The sequence below is a fragment of the Petromyzon marinus genome, chromosome 2 (assembly GCF_048934315.1).
Source record: "Petromyzon marinus isolate PM22_M1 ecotype Great Lakes invasive population chromosome 2, UKy_Petmar_22M1.pri1.0, whole genome shotgun sequence".
NCBI lineage: Eukaryota > Metazoa > Chordata > Hyperoartia > Petromyzontiformes > Petromyzontidae > Petromyzon > Petromyzon marinus.
Window position 1 is genome coordinate 1550062 of NC_133668.1, and position 18176 is coordinate 1568237.

An 18176-nucleotide genomic window follows, 5' to 3' on the forward strand; every position below is an offset into this window, starting at 1 on the left:
CCGTGTCGGGTGGTGGAGGGTTACGACACATTTATAAATAAACGCGATCTAACCCAAAAACCTTTATTATGAATAATATTGGTCGCGAAAGCCTACAAGGTAAATCGATGCAAAATTTCGTCTTGAGCTCAGTGGTCCTATATTTGTTGAGGTGTTTTTTTTACCAATTCGTGTTTACATGTGTGTGCAAATCGGAGCACCTGGAGAAAACCAACACGTGCGAGGGAGAAATACTCTATTCCATACAGATGAAACAGAAGGGAGTGCAATATGACTGTCCTGCCGTCGCCTGGCCAGCCAGGCTATGGCACCTTGATGTAGCACTCCGATCGTTTTTTTGTATTGTTGTAACTTTCTGACCCGTCCCTATTGGACATCTGTGAAAAAGAACTTTATAGCTCATAGGATTTCTCTCGGCGAAATAAAGATTCTGATTCTGTCACTCTGCAATCTATCTTGTCAATCACGAGCAGCAGAGCAGCCCTGTGTAATGAAAACATAGAGGCTGCTGCCGCATGCACTCACCCAACCCTTGATTCCAGGACGGCCACTGATATCCCTCCCATAAATCCACTTCACACACGTTCTTGTGATCCCCTTCTTTATTCTGTGCCTCATGCTTCACCTCTCTCGCTCATGACCCTTCAGCTTTTCAAGAGTTGTATAATAATCATTTCGATGCTCAAGATACCCATCTGTTCCAATGATCAACCAGCTCCGCCTCAAGATTGTTCTAATTCCCCTTCCATCTTCTCAAGATCCTCCTCAGGAACCTCCCCATGACCCTCTTCCTCGTCTTCCTGGCTGAGCTGTCGCTGGAACCACTGGTTCGGGAGATCGAAATTTAAAAAACCCATCACAACTAAACTTTTTAAAATTTTACCAGGTAAAGCCAACTGAGCTATACTGTATATAGCAGTTTTTCAGAAGCCACCTGGCCACAAATGATAGCTCAATGAAGTGGCTTTTGTGGATATTTCTAGCAGCCAAATACTCTGAACGCGTGATGTTGATTCTAAATGTGCAGGGAAAAAAACGGAGAAACCGGAGGACCCGGTGGAAGGAAAAAAACACACGGCAATGGGGAGAGAGAGAGACATGGAAACTCCAAATACACAGCAGTAGCAGTAGTATCAGCATCAGACGCCATTCACCACTAATATAAACTAAACTTTAAACTTTTTATTTTATTTGACCCGGTAAGGCCCACTGAGCTATACAGACAGCTCTGTTTCAGAATCGACCAGGCCACATGATAGCCCAACGAAGTTGGCTTATCGTAAGGACATTTATAGCAGCCAAATTACTCTCAATGCACATTTCTAAATGTGAAGGGGGAAAACCGGATGACTCAGAGGAAAACACCACGCGATCAAGGAGAGAGAAAAACACGCAAACTCCAAATATACAGCAGCAGGCGTCAGCGTCGGGATAGAACCCACAACCTCATGCGTACCAGGCGAGGTAGTTAACAACTCCTACCCACTGTGATGATGATGAGAGACACAAACTCCAAATATACAGCAGCAGGCGTCAGGGTCGGGATAGGACCCATGACCTCCTGCATACCAGGCGAGGTAGTTAACATCTCCTAGCCATTGTGATGATGAGAGACACACAAACTCCAAATATACAGCAGCAGGCGTCAGGGTCGGGATAGGACCCAGGACCTACTACGTACCAGGCGAGGTAGTTAACATTTCCTACCCACTGTGATGATGATGATGATGAGAGACACAAACTCCAAATATACAGCAGCAGGCGTCAGGGTTGGGAAAGAACCCACAACCTCCTGCGTACCAGGCGAGGTAGTTAACATCTCCTAGCCACTGTGATGATGAGAGACACAAACTCCAAATATACAGCGGCAGGCGTCAGGGTCGGGATAGGACCCATGACCTACTGCCTACCAGGCGAGGTAGTTAACATCTCCTAGCCACTGTGATGATGATGAGAGACACAAACTCCAAATATACAGCAACAGGCGTCAGGGTCGGGATAGGACCCATGACCTACTGTGTACCAGGCGAGGTAGTTAACATCTCCTAGCCACCGTGATGATGATGAGAGACACAAACTCCAAATATACAGCAGCAGGCGTTGTCAGGGTCGGGATATAACTCATGACCTACTGCCTACAATGCGAGGTAGTTAACATCTCCTAGCCACCGTGATGATGAGAGATACAAACTCCAAATATACAGCAACAGGCGTCAGGGTCGGGATAGTACCCATGACCTACTGTCTACCAGGCGAGGTAGTTAACATCTCCTAGCCACCGTGATGATGAGAGATACAAACTCCAAATATACAGCAGCAGGCGTTGTCAGGGTCGGGATAGGACCCATGACCTCCTGTGAACCTGGCGAGGTAGTTAACATCTCATAGCCACCGTGATGATGAGAGAGACACAAACTACAAATATACAGCAGCAGGCGTTGTCAGGGTCGGGATAGGACCCATGACCTACTGTGTACCAGGCGAGGTAGTTAACATCTCCTAGCCACTGTGATGATGATGAGACACACAAACTCCAAATATACAGCAGCAGGCGTTGTCAGGGTCGGGATAGGACCCATGACCTACTGTGAACCTGGCGAGGTAGTTAACATCTCCTAGCCACCGTGATGATGAGAGATACAAACTCCAAATATACAGCAGCAGGCGTTGTCAGGGTCGGGATAGGACCCATGACCTACTGTGTACCTGGCGAGGTAGTTAACATCTAGCCACCGTGATGATGAGAGACACAAACTCCGAATATACAGCAGCAGGCGTTATCAGGGTCGGTATAGTACCCATGACCTACTGTGTACCTGGCGAGGTAGTTAACATATCCTAGCCACTGTGATGATGATGAGAGAGACACAAACTCCAAATATACAGCAGCAGGCGTTGTCAGGGTCGGGATAGTACCCATGACCTACTGTGTACCTGGCGAGGTAGTTAACATATCCTAGCCACTGTGATGATGATGAGAGAGACACAAACTCCAAATATACAGCAGCAGGCGTTGTCAGGGTCGGGATAGGACCCATGACCTACTGTGTACCTGGCAAGGTAGTTAACATCTCCTAGCCACCGTGATGATGAGAGATACAAACTCCAAATATACAGCAGCAGGCGTTGTCAGGGTCGGGATAGGACCCATGACCTACTGTGTACCTGGCGAGGTAGTTAACATCTAGCCACCGTGATGATGACAGACACAAACTCCGAATATACAGCAGCAGGCGTTATCAGGGTCGGGATAGTACCCATGACCTACTGTGTACCAGCCGAGGTAGTTAACATCTCCTAGCCACCGTGATGATGAGAGATACAAACTCCAAATATACAGCAGCAGGCGTTGTCAGGGTCGGGATAGTACCCATGACCTACTGTGTACCTGGCGAGGTAGTTAACATATCCTAGCCACTGTGATGATGATGAGAGACACAAACTCCAAATATACAGCAGCAGGCGTTGTCAGGGTCGGGATAGGACCCATGACCTACTGTGTACCTGGCAAGGTAGTTAACATCTCATAGCCACCGCCCCAGCCGGCGCGGCTCGCGTGACTGCTGCCTACAAGTTCGCGGCTCCTCCTCACCCTCCTCACCCCCCTCATCGCTGCTGCCTGCAAGTTCGCGGCTCCTCCTCACCCTCCTCATCCCCCTCACCCCCCTCATCGCCACCTCGTCAACTCCGAGGAGCCACCGGGCGGATGCTTGCCGCCTTGCTTCGGGGGTTCGAGCGCCGACGCCGGCGGCGCGAGGCGGGACGGGGCGGATAAGGAAGCGGGGATTTCCCAGCAATGACGAAACCGAAACCACTGACTACTCTTCCTTCTCGTCGTAGCGACATCGCCGGTCTCCTCGTGCCGGTGGGGGTCGGTCGGCCTGCGGTTGCCGCAACTTGTTGCAGTGGCGAGGCGAAGGGCGGCAGTGCGGTCGACGGGGGCAGACGCGCGGGGCCTGGTGGTGGTGGTGAGTGTGGTTGTGGTGGTGAGCGTGGTGGTGGTGAGTGTGGTGGTGGTGGTGAGCGTGGTGGTAGTGGTGGTGAGCGTGGTGGTGAGCGTGGTGGTGAGCGTGGTGGTAGTGGTGGTGAGCGTGGTGGTGGTGAGCGTGGTGGTGGTGAGCGTGGTGGTGGTGGTGAGTGTAGTGGTGGTGAGCGTGGTGGTGGTGAGCGTGGTGGTGGTGAGCGTGGTGGTGGTGAGCGTGGTGGTGGTGAGCGTGGTGATTGTGGTGGTGAGGGTGGTGAGTGTAGTGGTGGTGAGCGTGGTGGTGGTGGCGAGCGTGGTGGTGAGTGTGGTGGTGGTGGTGAGCGAGGTGGTGGTGAGCGTGGTGGTGGTGAGCGTGGTGGTGGTGGACGGACACACACGGAAACAGAGAGACATACACAGAGACAGAGAGAACCACAGACGGACACACACGGAAACAGAGAGACACACAGAGACAGAGAAACACACAGACGGACACACACGGAAACAGAGAGACACACAGAGACAGAGAAACACACAGACGGACACACACGGAAACAGAGAGACACACAGAGACAGAGAAACACACAGACGGACACACACGGAAACAGAGAGACACATCAAGAGACAGAGAAACACACAGACGGACACACACGGAAACCAGACGCATAAAAAGTTAGATGCCAACACGGATACGCAAATAGACACAAAGTGACAGACGGACACACGGTAATTACAGGCAGACGGACGCACGGGAATTGCTGGCTCACAGACAGACGCAGACACAACGCTACGGGCGGGCAGTTTCAGTTCTCAGTTTATTTATTTTGTTATAGCCCTGTGAGCCATTCGGCTCTTGAATCGGGTGCAACCGCAACAAAACAAAAACGCGAACAAAGGAAAACCATCTTAAAGTGACTATGTGACCGTGACAGCTTCACGGACACGGAAATCGCGCGAGAGAAAGTTCGCAGTTGAGCTCAGAGTCGACGCGAGACGGACAGAGGGAGACGAAGGGACACACACACACACGGTGACGACGGGCTACAGGCCGACAGACACATGGACACGTGTACGTGCAAGGGACACACACACAGGCAGGCAGAAGCAGTGGAGCACGGTGTTGAAGGCGGTCACACAGGAGGAGGAGGTTGTTGTGCAGAGTGGATGAGAGAGCCGTGCTGGTGGGGGGGTGGAGAGAGATTGAGAAATGGGGACTGTAGGGGCAAGAGGAGTCGCCGCCACTGTTTTATTCCGTTTATGTGAGGGAAGGTTTGGTGAAGGTTTGTGCGAGGAAAGGTTTGGTGAAGGTTTGTGTCAGGAAAGGTTTGGTGAAGGTTCGTGTCAGGAAAGGTTTGGTGAAGGTTCGTGTCAGGAAAGGTTTGGTGAGGTTCGTGTCAGGAAAGGTTTGGTGAAGGTTTGTGTCAGGAAAGGTTTGGTGAGGTTCGTGTCAGGAAAGGTTTGGTGAAGGTTTGTGTGAGGAAAGGTTTGGTGAAGGTTTGTGTCAGGAAAGGTTTGGTGAAGGTTTGTGTCAGGAAAGGTTTGGTGAGGTTCGTGTCAGGAAAGGTCTGGTGAAGGTTCGTGTCAGGAAAGGTTTGGTGAAGGTTCGTGTGAGGAAAGGTTTGGTGAAGGTTTGTGTGAGGAAAGGTTTGGTGAAGGTTCGTGTGAGGAAAGGTTTGGTGAAGGTTCGTGTCAGGAAAGGTTTGGTGAAGGTTTGTGTGAGGAAAGGTTTGGTGAAGGTTCGTGTGAGGAAAGGTTTGGTGAAGGTTTGTGTGAGGAAAGGTTTGGTGAAGGTTTGTGTGAGGAAAGGTTTGGTGAGGTTCGTGTCAGGAAAGGTTTGGTGAGGTTTGTGTCAGGAAAGGTCTGGTGAAGGTTCGTGTCAGGAAAGGTTTGGTGAAGGTTCGTGTGAGGAAAGGTTTGGTGAAGGTTTGTGTGAGGAAAGGTTTGGTGAAGGTTCGTGTGAGGAAAGGTTTGGTGAAGGTTCGTGTCAGGAAAGGTTTGGTGAAGGTTTGTGTGAGGAAAGGTTTGGTGAAGGTTCGTGTGAGGAAAGGTTTGGTGAAGGTTTGTGTGAGGAAAGGTTTGGTGAAGGTTTGTGTGAGGAAAGGTTTGGTGAGGTTCGTGTCAGGAAAGGTTTGGTGAGGTTTGTGTCAGGAAAGGTTTGGTGAAGGTTCGTGTCAGGAAAGGTTTGGTGAAGGTTCGTGTGAGGAAAGGTTTGGTGAAGGTTTGTGTGAGGAAAGGTTTGGTGAAGGTTCGTGTGAGGAAAGGTTTGGTGAAGGTTCGTGTCAGGAAAGGTTTGGTGAAGGTTTGTGTGAGGAAAGGTTTGGTGAAGGTTCGTGTGAGGAAAGGTTTGGTGAAGGTTTGTGTGAGGAAAGGTTTGGTGAAGGTTTGTGTGAGGAAAGGTTTGGTGAAGGTTCGTGTGAGGAAAGGTTTGGTGAAGGTTCGTGTGAGGAAAGGTTTGGTGAAGGTTCGTGTGAGGAAAGGTTTGGTGAAGGTTTGTGTGAGGAAAGGTTTGGTGAAGGTTCGTGTGAGGAAAGGTTTGGTGAAGGTTCGTGTCAGGAAAGGTTTGGTGAGGTTCGTGTGAGGAAAGGTTTGGTGAGGTTTGTGTCAGGAAAGGTTTGGTGAAGGTTCGTGTCAGGAAAGGTTTGGTGAAGGTTTGTGTGAGGAAAGGTTTGGTGAAGGTTCGTGTGAGGAAAGGTTTGGTGAAGGTTTGTGTGAGGAAAGGTTTGGTGAAGGTTTGTGTGAGGAAAGGTTTGGTGAAGGTTCGTGTGAGGAAAGGTTTGGTGAGTTTCGTGTCAGGAAAGGTTTGGTGAAGGTTCGTGTCAGGAAAGGTTTGGTGAAGGTTCGTGTGAGGAAAGGTTTGGTGAAGGTTCGTGTCAGGAAAGGTTTGGTGAAGGTTCGTGTCAGGAAAGGTTTGGTGAAGGTTCGTGTCAGGAAAGGTTTGGTGAGGTTCGTGTCAGAAAAGGTCTGGTGAGGTTCGTGTCAGGAAAGGTTTGGTGAAGGTTCGTGTGAGGAAAGGTTTGGTGAAGGTTCGTGTCAGGAAATATTTGGTGAGGTTCGTGTGAGGAAAGGTTTGGTGAGGTTTGTGTCAGGAAAGGTTTGGTGAAGGTTCGTGTGAGGAAAGGTTTGGTGAAGGTTTGTGTAAGGAAAGGTTTGGTGAAGGTTTGTGTGAGGAAAGGTTTGGTGAGGTTCGTGTCAGGAAAGGTTTGGTGAGGTTTGTGTCAGGAAAGGTTTAGTGAAGGTTCGTGTCAGGAAAGGTTTGGTGAAGGTTCGTGTGAGGAAAGGTTTGGTGAAGGTTCGTGTCAGGAAAGGTTTGGTGAAGGTTCGTGTCAGGAAAGGTTTGGTGAAGGTTCGTGTCAGGAAAGGTTTGGTGAAGGTTCGTGTGAGGAAAGGTTTGGTGAAGGTTTGTGTGAGGAAAGGTTTGGTGAAGGTTTGTGTCAGGAAAGGTTTGGTGAGGTTTGTGTCAGGAAAGGTTTGGTGAAGGTTCGTGTCAGGAAAGGTTTGGTGAAGGTTCGTGTCAGGAAAGGTTTGGTGAAGGTTCGTGTGAGGAAAGGTTTGGTGAGGTTTGTGTCAGGAAAGGTCTGGTGAAGGTTCGTGTGAGGAAAGGTTTGGTAAAGGTTCGTGTCAGGAAAGGTCTGATGAGTTTCGTGTCAGGAAAGGTTTGGTGAAGGTTCGTGTGAGGAAAGGTTTGGTGAAGGTTCGTGTCAGGAAAGGTCTGGTGAAGGTTCGTGTCAGGAAAGGTTTGGTGAGGTTCGTGTCAGGAAAGGTTTGGTGAGGTTCGTGTCAGGAAAGGTTTGGTGAGGTTCGTGTCAGGAAAGGTCTGGTGAAGGTTCGTGTCAGGAAAGGTTTGGTGAAGGTTCGTGTCAGGAAAGGTTTGGTGAGGTTCGTGTCAGGAAAGGTTTGGTGAGGTTCGTGTCAGGAAAGGTTTGGTGAAGGTTGGTGTCAGGAAAGGTTTGGTGAAGGTTCGTGTCAGGAAAGGTTTGGTGAGGTTCGTGTGAGGAAGGGTTTGGTGAAGGTTTGTGTCAGGAAAGGTTTGGTGAAGGTTTGTGTCAGGAAAGGTTTGGTGAGGTTTGTGTCAGGAAAGGTTTGGTGAAGGTTCGTGTCAGGAAAGGTTTGGTGAAGGTTCGTGTCAGGAAAGGTTTGGTGAAGGTTCGTGTCAGGAAAGGTTTGGTGAAGGTTCGTGTCAGGAAAGGTCTGGTGAAGGTTTGTGTCAGGAAAGGTTTGGTGAAGGTTCGTGTCAGGAACGGTTTTGGTGAAGGTTCGTGTGAGGAAAGGTTTGGTGAGGTTTGTGTCAGGGAAGGTTTGGTGAGGTTCGTGTTAGGAAAGGTTTGGTGAGGTTTGTGTCAGGAAAGGTTTGGTGAAGGTTCGTGTCAGGAAAGGTCTGGTGAAGGTTCGTGTCAGGAAGGGTTTGGTGAAGGTTTGTGTCAGGAAAGGTTTGGTGAAGGTTTGTGTCAGGAAAGGTTTGGTGAGGTTTGTGCCAGGAAAGGTTTGGTGAAGGTTCGTGTCAGGAAAGGTTTGGTGAAGGTTCGTGTCAGGAAAGGTTTGGTGAGGTTCGTGTCAGGAAAGGTTTGGTGAAGGTTCGTGTCAGGAAAGGTTTGGTGAAGGTTCATGTCAGGAAAGCTTTGGTGAGGTTCGTGTCAGGAAAGGTTTGGTGAAGGTTCGTGTCAGGAAAGGTTTGGTGAAGGTTCGTGTCAGGAAAGGTTTGGTGAAGGTTCGTGTCAGGAAAGGTTTGGTGAAGGTTCGTGTCAGGAAAGGTTTGGTGAGGTTTGTGTCAGGAAAGGTTTGGTGAAGGTTCGTGTCAGGAAAGGTTTGGTGAGTTTCGTGTCAGGAAAGGTTTGGTGAAGGTTCGTGTCAGGAAAGGTTTGGTGAAGGTTCGTGTCAGGAAAGGTTTGGTGAAGGTTCGTGTCAGGAAAGGTTTGGTGAGGTTCGTGTCAGGAAGGGTTTGGTGAAGGTTCGTGTCAGGAAAAGTTTGGTGAAGTTTGTATGAGGAAAGGTTTGGTGAAGGTTCGTGTCAGGAAAGGTTTGGTGAAGTTTGTATGAGGAAAGGTCTGGTGAAGGTTCGTGTCAGGAAAGGTCCGTTGAAGGTTTGTGTGAGGAAAGGCCTGGTGATGTTTGTTTCAGGCTAAGCCAAGTGGAGGGTCGGTGCACACACACACATCGTGGCTGGGTTCTGTCAGAACCAGGTTTGCGTTATATATGTTGACGAGGCGAGGTAGTGTTCGGGCAGAGGTCAGGTCGGTTCCGGGTGAGGCCAGATTAGCTTAGGCTGGGCTGGGTTAAAATCACGTTTGGTTAGGACAAGATCTGGCCTGGTCAGGATAGGGTACAGCAATGGCCTTCATTGCAAGGCCCGCGGGTCACTGGCGGCCCCTGGTGGCCTTTAGTGCGGCCCACCCGACAATACACACAGAGTGAAACACCCCTTGGAAGCGGTGTGGCAGCCCTCACACTGATGTCGTCTTATCGGCAAATGTGGCTCCCCTCCCTCTGAAAAATGAGTTGAAGAACACCAGGATACAATAATAGCAGGGGTCTCTCCGAGCTGTAGTGAACCCTTGCGCTCTGCTCTGCCCTGCTCCCCCTTCCCTCTCTGGCTGGCCCTGTAACCCCCCGCAGCGCTGCAGGCCTGGCCATGAAGGCCTATTTGGAGGTGAAGGGCCTCCCCGCCGTCCCTGCGGACGACAGAGTGGTGATGACGAAGCTTCAGAAGTACTTCCAGAGCAAGAGGCTGTCGGGTGGCGGGGAATGCGAAGAGCTGGCGCTGCTGCCCGGTGGCCGGGCGCGACTTCGCTTCAAGCAAGAGGGCGGTGAGGCCCCGACATCGACCCCTGACACGTGTCACGCCAGGGGGGACATTCCGTGGACGAGTGGTATCCCTCGTCAACCCATACGGTTTATACCCCGTATTGTGCAGGGAAATTGAGTTTGCAGGTCCATATGGCGTACAGCCGTTTCAATACGGGCACATTGTTTTTGTCTATTTGTGTTTCTCCCTTGTGATGGGACTTTGTTGGATGAACGTTGAGATTTATAAGGGCACGGGGTGACCAATAAGGTCTGAATTGGCCTAATAGGTAGGCACTGATAAGCTGTGGACAGTCGATGGCACTGATAATCCGTGGACAGTCGAAGGCTCTCGTAGTCAAAGGGACAGTCACTTTGTACAGATACTGTGATACCTCTCAAACATACGAAGTGGATGCCGTTCCTGGAGCGTCGTATGTTGTTTAAACCTCGAATATTGAATCACGTATAACGTTCTTACCATGATGATGTGTTCCCAGCCTTCCGTAACTTACCATTTCATACTATTAGCACTTTATAACTTACCATTAGTATTGTAAACAAATAACAGATTTTTTTTTATTGAAAATGATATTACATTGTATACTGTACAGTATTAAAAGACATAAAAAACTAACAATTAAATAAACGGTGGACTGTTCTGTAAAATATATTTCCACTAAGCAGTGTAGGTCTTCGATGCAGTCATAAAGTTGCATTGCCCACAAATACCACCAGAGCTCTCTAACATAGTGGTGCACGCTGATTGGCCGAGCTGAATGTATAAAGATATTTTATGACCCATTGTGATACTTAATGCTCAAGAAACCGTGTCTTATAATTTTATTCTTGTTTACATAGTACTGTAGATGGAGTATTGTATTGTGTATTCATTCCATGTATTCATTTATAATTGACTTCATTGATTTACCATTAATATATTGGTAATCATTCCAAAGTTCGTTACACTGATACTTAATATGTTTAACATTCGCATATTGAGGTATTGCTCTTGTACTTAGACAGTGGTGGCTCATTATTGGAGATCGGTAGGGCCCAGTATCATGTGTGAAAAAGAAAAAAAACACCTGAATAATATATATTCTTTGGGTCTTTCAGTAAAGTCACGTAGATAGAAAAATAATAGATCACGATGTTTCGATCGCAACACAGGCAATCGTCTTCAGGTGAGAGATAGAAAGCTACTGAAACAAGTTCTTATATAGGCCTGAGATGGGCGTCCCCTCAGGGTAAGAGGGCGGGGCTAGAGATGGTCTCCCTGAGGCTGTGGAAGTGGCCATTGTATTATGAGAGAGAGAAATTGAGCAATCATTAGAAGGACATGATTAACCAGGTAAAGTCTTAACCTGCTGTGATGTTTCCATCCTTCCTACCGATGTTAGCTGACTCTCTAAGTTGCATCACTTGGTTGGATGTCTTTGTATTGACATGATGGATGTCCTACTTGATCTGCCACCGAAGCATCATTGACATGCTCATCTCTCACAATACAATGGCCACTTCCACAGCTTCAGGGAGACCATCTCATCTCTAGCCCAGCCCTCTTACCCTGAGGGGACTTCCATCTCAGGCCTATACAGTATAAGACCTTGTTTCAGTAGCTTTCTATCTCTCACCTGAAGATGATTGCCTGTGTTGCAATCGAAACGTCGTGATCTATTATTTTTCTTTCTACGTGACTTTACCGAAAGATCCAAAGAGTATGAATTCCTGCAGTCACGAAAGCTTTAAATCAAGACCTGAACAATACTGAATAATATTTCCAAATTAGACAATTACCAGCTGGTTACTCAATGGGGAGTATACATAAAAAGCATCCCCCCCTACTTGCCAATGTGCCCTATATCATGATTGCAAATGAGACGATCCTGGTCTCTTGATTTTTATCTGGTTAACTTGAAACCTGAACACCACGTATATTTCACAAACACTGTAATTTGTGTGTTTGTCCAAACTAAAGAATGCCACAATACGTGTCTGACTCGCTGCCGTGTGCGCAGTGCTGGAGCGGGTGCTGAACGTGCAGAAGCACGTTCTGGAGATCAACCAGCAGCAGTGTGAGCTGGAGGTGTCTCGCTCCGATGGAGAAGGCCTCCAGGAGTCTCCTCTGAGAGTAGGAGGCACCACACCGACGAGAGTCACTGGACACGACACGGTGGGCAGCTCAGCGTCAGCGGCAATGAATGAATGTTCTTCAAAATATTTACCGCACACCAGAGGCGTGCATTTCCAACAATGTACTGGCGATATGTCAGTGTCTTTTTGTCAAAAATAATTCGCCTTTTCACCATTTATGTTCTGATTAGTGTCGAGTCGTGAGACATAGTCTAGTTGGTTCTATCGCGGAGCAGTGTGCCACCTTGTGTCGAAGAATGGTCTGCAAAAGGAGATGTCAGAAAATGCCTTCTAAAATATCTTCCACTGACCTTATCCATATTAGGGGGTAGTACCTTGCCATCTGCCCTGCTATAAAGATACTACATGTTTGTCAAATGGCAATCGAACAAATATTTTGAATTGTCAAGAGCTGGAAGTTTACCAAATTAAGCACACAATCTAATTCCATTGTTTTTTGGTCCAATCATAGGTGACCAGTTTGGGACCATCTACTCACCAAGCATGATAATTCAGTTTAATCACAGAAAAACTTGAACCCAGAATCTCATCGAGTAATGTGCCATGGTCATGTTGTGCTTGTGTCAATGCACTCATGTACATTTCTTGATAGGGAAGGCCCGATGGAACTCCTGGGCAAAGTCCTGCCAAAACGGTGACTTCAGCGCTGCCAGGCGGTGAGTGAACCAGAAAAGCGTGTTAGTCTGCACGCGTGACATATTTTGTAGTAGTACATTACTTAATAAGCCATGGCATTTTAATTGTGATGTATATATTCATCCACTTGATAAATACCCGTGATGTTTTTATTGTAAAAATATTACACGAAAGTTAATTGTAATTTATTTGCTTATAAAGTGGATTTAAATGTTAAATGTACACTTGAATATCAATATCTGCCTGAGAGCAGGAGTAATGTTACATGGAGGGATCCTCCTGCTGTTACCTCATACAGATCAATTGAAATGGCTGATGTGATGCCCCATTGTGCAGCATCACAGCGGGGAAAAGTGGAGGATCCTGAGGGCAACCCGACCATTAGAGTGGACAAGGTGGATTCCCTGGACTCGACCACTGTGGCAATGTACTTTGAAAACGAGCAACGATCTGGAGGAGGAGAGGTCACAAAGGTGGAGGAGAGGGAACAGTACTGGATCATTACTTTTGCAGATCCAGCAGGTAACCTTTGAAACTGTTTTACAATAGCACTGGGCTACATTTCACATTGTGGGTGTAGTGTTTTACACAGTAATACAACCAAGTTCCAAGATTTTTAAAAAGACCTGAAAAACTCTAAATATGTTCAGTCATTTGCCACCATTGCCCCATTCATGGGCAGATCATCCTTGAAAAAGAGCTGTTTAGCTTAATAAAGTCTGTGCAAAATATATTCGTTAAACGTGAGTCTTAAAATAATATTCAGTATTTCCCTCTGTATTTTAAAGATGTATGGTAGTTTTATGTGAGCCTAGGAAGTACTGTTGTCTTCAGTAGGTCTCTCCTTTTCATGGCGTGGATTACGACCTTATAGCAGGATGATGTAGAAGTCTTGGGGTAGTTTACATTTGAAGAGCTCTTCTGAACTACACAGCAATAGAAAATAATATTGGCACATGCTTTTAACGTTGCAAAGCCGTTTGTAATCAGGTGAGCAATGAATTGGCTGTGTTATCTGCCAAGCTTTGCATCGAATTGCATGCTTAATGATGTCCTAGCTGGTTTTAGTTTGTGCATCCTCCTACATGTCACAGTTGCCCAACACTTTATTGTCATGGCGGAGTTGAATGCTGATTTTGTTGTTGCTGGTGACTATTTGAGCAGTGGCCGGGCGAGTCCTGTCACGCTCCAAACACACGTTTGCCGAAAAGCCGCTGGTGTGCTCGGAGTTCGTGGAGAAGCCCCGAGTGGAGCACGTGGTCCAAGTGCTGGAGCCTGATCCACGCAGGGTGCTGCTGCGAGGCTTCGCGCAGCAGACGGAGAGCAGCCTCCTCGCCCTCTACGTGGAGACCTGCAGCGGCACCGACGACTTTTGCATCAACTATACAGACGACGACTCATGCAGAGTGATATCGTTCTCCTCCGACACAGGTGACATTTCAGTGTTATTACTTGGCGTGTATGCATTCATAAGCCACACCAGTGAAGTTCTGCACTGTTAGAAATTAGCATGAGTCAGCTGGTAAGCGACAAACCGTGCTGGTTAGTGGACCATTTTTTTTACCATAAGTTATCTCTGTGTAGATGGTGTGCCGTGCGGTGTTTATCGTTCCCGTGTGAACTTTTGTATTCTGGGGGTTAGATAAATATTTAATTTTGCTACTGATTTATGTTGTGCATATCATCTTGAGCAGCAGTAAAATTTAAACCTTTTGCAATGTAAATCCAAATTCTATTCGTGGAGAATATTTTATTTTAAAAAATGCTGTAATTTTAACAAAATTACTGGTCACTTCACAGACACACAAGCTGTCATAGGCCGCTGTGGCATGAAGCCCTTATCCGGTATGAGTATCAAGGCGGAGCAGCTGCCGCTTACCAGCAGCGTGCTGCTGGAGGATCTGCCTGAGGGCGTTAGCAGGGACTACCTGGAGCTCTACCTGGAGAGCAGGAGTGGGCCTGCCGTCAAAGTGAAAGAGGTGGACTTCAGGGCTGGATGCAGCGCAGCTGTCGTCCGTCTCCAGAGCAATGAGGGTAAGGTGGTGATGGACAGAGGCTCTCCATTGTTGACATGTATATAGAGGGGAGAGTTGGCTAGACTGCCACTCTGGAGCCGGCTCCGAGTCCTCGGTGCCGGAGCAGAGTTTGCCAATTTTCTACATTCGGCTCTGGAGCCGGAGTGGAGCTGGAGTCGCTGGAGTGCTCTGTAGGGTGGAGCCGGAGTTGATCTTCCGAATCAGCTCAATGATTTCCTGCCTCCACTTCTTCCGAGGATTTGTCTCACGAGGTGGGGTCTGCTTGCTAGGTGGGATCCGCTTTCCGAGTCCTCTTTCTCCACGGTCTTCAATCTCCACAGTAGCTTTGCATGCTCTTGTGTTCAAGTTGACAACATCTCACTGTGACATCTTTGGTCTCTCCTCCTTTCTCTTGCCCTCAGTCTTCACGTTCTGAACTTTCTTTCTCACGTCATTTTACAACTTTCTGGTGACATGCCCGAACCATCTCCAGCTCTTCTCACTCAACTTCTCCTCTCTCGACGATACTTTTGCTTATCATCCCACTTCTTCGTTTCTTACGTGATCCCTTCTACTTACTCTAAAAATCCATCTCGGCATTCCCATCTCTGTCCTTGGCCTAATAATCATCCTATACACTTCATTTTAGGTACATTGGCATTTTTATTCCAAATGTTTTTATAAATGTACATTATTTTGAACAAAACTGCTAATACATCATTCCTCTTTGGTATTACAGATGTTGAGAAAGTATTGAAGAGCGAGCTGCGTTTGAAAGAGATGGTCGTCACAGCACACCGCTATTACGAGGCGCACGGGTTGGCGCTGCTTTCCTGGGATGAAGGGAGCTTCAAGGCACCTGAGCCTCAGCACCTAAAAGTAGATCCCGTGCTGATGGAGTTCATTACAGCGCGACCAGAGCAATCTCAGCAGCTGCAAGAGTTTATAAATAATCACATGGCCACCTTCAAGTGGCCAAGTGGGGCCACGAAGGATGTCGTGAAGGTTTCACCTGCCTTTGCCGAAAGCCAAAAAGCCAATTTCATACTGAAAAGCAAATGGTCAAAATCCATCCCCAATGAGTTTAACATTTTTTTTGAAAGATATATGCATTACTCTGAAACCATCCATGCGAATATATTTGATGAACTTGTGGCAAAGCTTTCTACAGGTCAGAAAGATTGTGTGCAGATTATACCGGATAAACAACAATCTAAAATAAGCATAATAGGTCAGAAAGTGGATGTAGAACATGTTGTTAAGGACCTTAAAAAAATAAAACAATTACGACGGGGGGAAGTGAATGTCAAACAAACACTTGTTCATTTGATGCCCAACTTTAAAAAGCGTTTGCAGAATGACTTTCCTGAAGTAGATTTTCACGTTAATGTCAAAAAGAGGTTGATCACCGTGGAAGGCCCAAAGGATGACTCCTTAGCAGCTGAGAGCAAAATCCTGCAAATGATGCTGCAGTGCAGTGAGAAGCCCTGGTTAATCTCTGAAGAACTTAGAGGCTTTGTGTTACAACTGAACCGTGATGCTTTCATAAAAAACACCTTCAGCCAAAATGGCATAGATGCATCCATCTCAGAAAGGGGAAATGACATCATGATTGTTGGTGCGAGTGAAGATGATCTGGGAAAAGCAGAGGAACTTCTGAACATGACCTTTGTGGAGGTGAAAGTGAAGGCAATGAAAGGGTTTGACATGAAGCAGAATGTAAAGGAGTGGGAAGAATTCGAGGAAGAGCTGAAAGCATCTCAAGAATGTAGTGATATCGAAACTGACGCCAAGTTCCAAATGAAGTGCACCAGTGGGAGTGAGGTACTCATAACTGGCTATAAAGATGTTATCCAGCGTGTTGCTAAACAAGTTGAAGAGTTAATGGACATGAATGCAGCACTTGAATTCTTTATTGCCATAAAATCTAAGGGAGTCCTACAATACCTCAAAACACATGGGGACATGGAAAGCATGCTGCCAAATGGCACTAAAATAGATCTAGACAATGATAGAAATGGCTTTACAATTGCCACACAAACAAAACACAAAGATGGAATTATAGAACTGATAGGAGACATGTCCAAAAACATCAAGCGTCAAGAGAGGACCATTCAAAAGCCAGGTTGTGCCACCTTTTTGCATGGGCGAGGCAAACTATTTTTGGGAGTGTTGGAGTCGACAGAGAAGTGCATAATCCTCCTCAACCAGCCCCGAGATCCCGAGGACATGGAACCTCAGAAAAACCCCAAGGCTCATGTGGTTTGTGAAACCTCCTTGCGCGGAATAACGGTGTCGGTACTGAAGGGACACCTACAGCATCACCGTGTAGATGTGGTGGTCAATGCTGCCAATGGGGACTTGCGGCATGTCGGTGGGCTGGCAAAGGACCTGCTGAAAGAAGGTGGGCAAGACCTTCAGGATGACAGCAACAGGAAGGTGAGGCTTAATGGAGGTCCTTTCCTGGAAGGCGAGGCAGTGATGACGGGACCAGGGAGCCTGCCGTGCAGGGCCGTGATTCATGCCATTGGCCCCCGATGGGATGCCTCTCGGTCTCATATTAAAAAGGCGCTGCTGAAGAAAGCTGTGGAGCAAAGTCTCTTGCTTGCAGCGCAAAATAACTTTACATCTATTGCCATGCCGGCCATAAGTTCTGGAATCTTTGGATTCCCTTTGCCCCTGTGCTGTAGCACAATCATGTCGGCTGTTCGAGATTTTTGTGAAGATCCTACACATCACCGGACTTCCCTCGTGTCCATCCAGCTGATTAACAATGACATTGTCACAGTGAATGAAATGCAGCTGGCCTTCGAAAACACATTTGAGCAGCAGGACCGTGCTGTTGCCGGATCGTCACTTTCCCAGCATGGAACCTACGCCTCCCACGTGACGAACTCATTTGAGAATGGGAGACGGCGCAGCAGTGAAAGGCAGGACAGAAGTGTCAAAGAGAAAGCCCGGACTAGTCCACCGCTGAGAAAAGAGGTAAGAACTGTGCTGTTTGAAATTAGAGGAATGCAGGTGCTGTGGATGCTGTTGTGAAAGCGCTATTAAGGTTCAGAATGGGAAATGCAGAGATGAATACAACAGCTGCTACAGCCAAATGTGCCATGTGTGCAGGCACACTACTGCACGGGGAAATCCTCAGTGTAATCTCGTATACACTTTGTTGGTGCAATAATATTCAGTTATGACTATTCACTATATTTTTTGTTTTAATGTGTGATTTAGTTAAATGTACTATATTCAACAGGAAACTTCTAAATTACAAACGTTCAAAAAGACAACACAACCACCCAACCCCAATGAATACCACACACAAGAGGGCCTGCAGATACATCTGGTCAAGGGGAATCTGGAAGAGGAAGAAGTAAGTTTTAAGGCATAAAGCCCACAGCTATTGTTTGCACAAAGTGTCCATGCAGTCACGGGGCCACCCTATACTCCTGCAACCAGATTCGGAATGGAGGTTATTTTTGTTCTTTCGTATGGCAGGATGGAAAAGCAACTATTTTTAAATGTAAAGTTGAATGGCAACATTGTTTTACCAACCCAAGGAAGCAGTAGACGCTGTATGGATCGCAGCAACACCACCAGGATGTAGTTACACGGTGACATTCGTTGGT

General features: G+C 47.4%; 1 protein-coding gene across 2 annotated transcripts in view; it reads left to right on the forward strand.

Moving 5' to 3' along the window:
• Positions 1-3547: 3547 nt before the first annotated feature.
• LOC116949748 (protein mono-ADP-ribosyltransferase PARP14-like) overlaps positions 3548-18176 on the forward strand; it is a 28380-nt gene continuing 13751 nt past the window's right edge. The window contains exons 1-9 of one of the 2 annotated variants that reach the window (XM_032967386.2): positions 3548-3968; positions 9583-9765; positions 11764-11918; positions 12492-12555; positions 12872-13057; positions 13700-13966; positions 14336-14569; positions 15290-17535; positions 17804-17920. In XM_032967386.2, coding sequence (XP_032823277.1) covers positions 3797-3968; positions 9583-9765; positions 11764-11918; positions 12492-12555; positions 12872-13057; positions 13700-13966; positions 14336-14569; positions 15290-17535; positions 17804-17920 — 3624 coding nt within the window. In that variant the 5' untranslated portion in view covers positions 3548-3796. Of the gene's footprint in view, positions 3969-9574; positions 9766-11763; positions 11919-12491; positions 12556-12871; positions 13058-13699; positions 13967-14335; positions 14570-15289; positions 17536-17803; positions 17921-18176 lie in introns of both variants that reach the window. The other variant, XM_032967404.2, reaches the window with a different exon arrangement.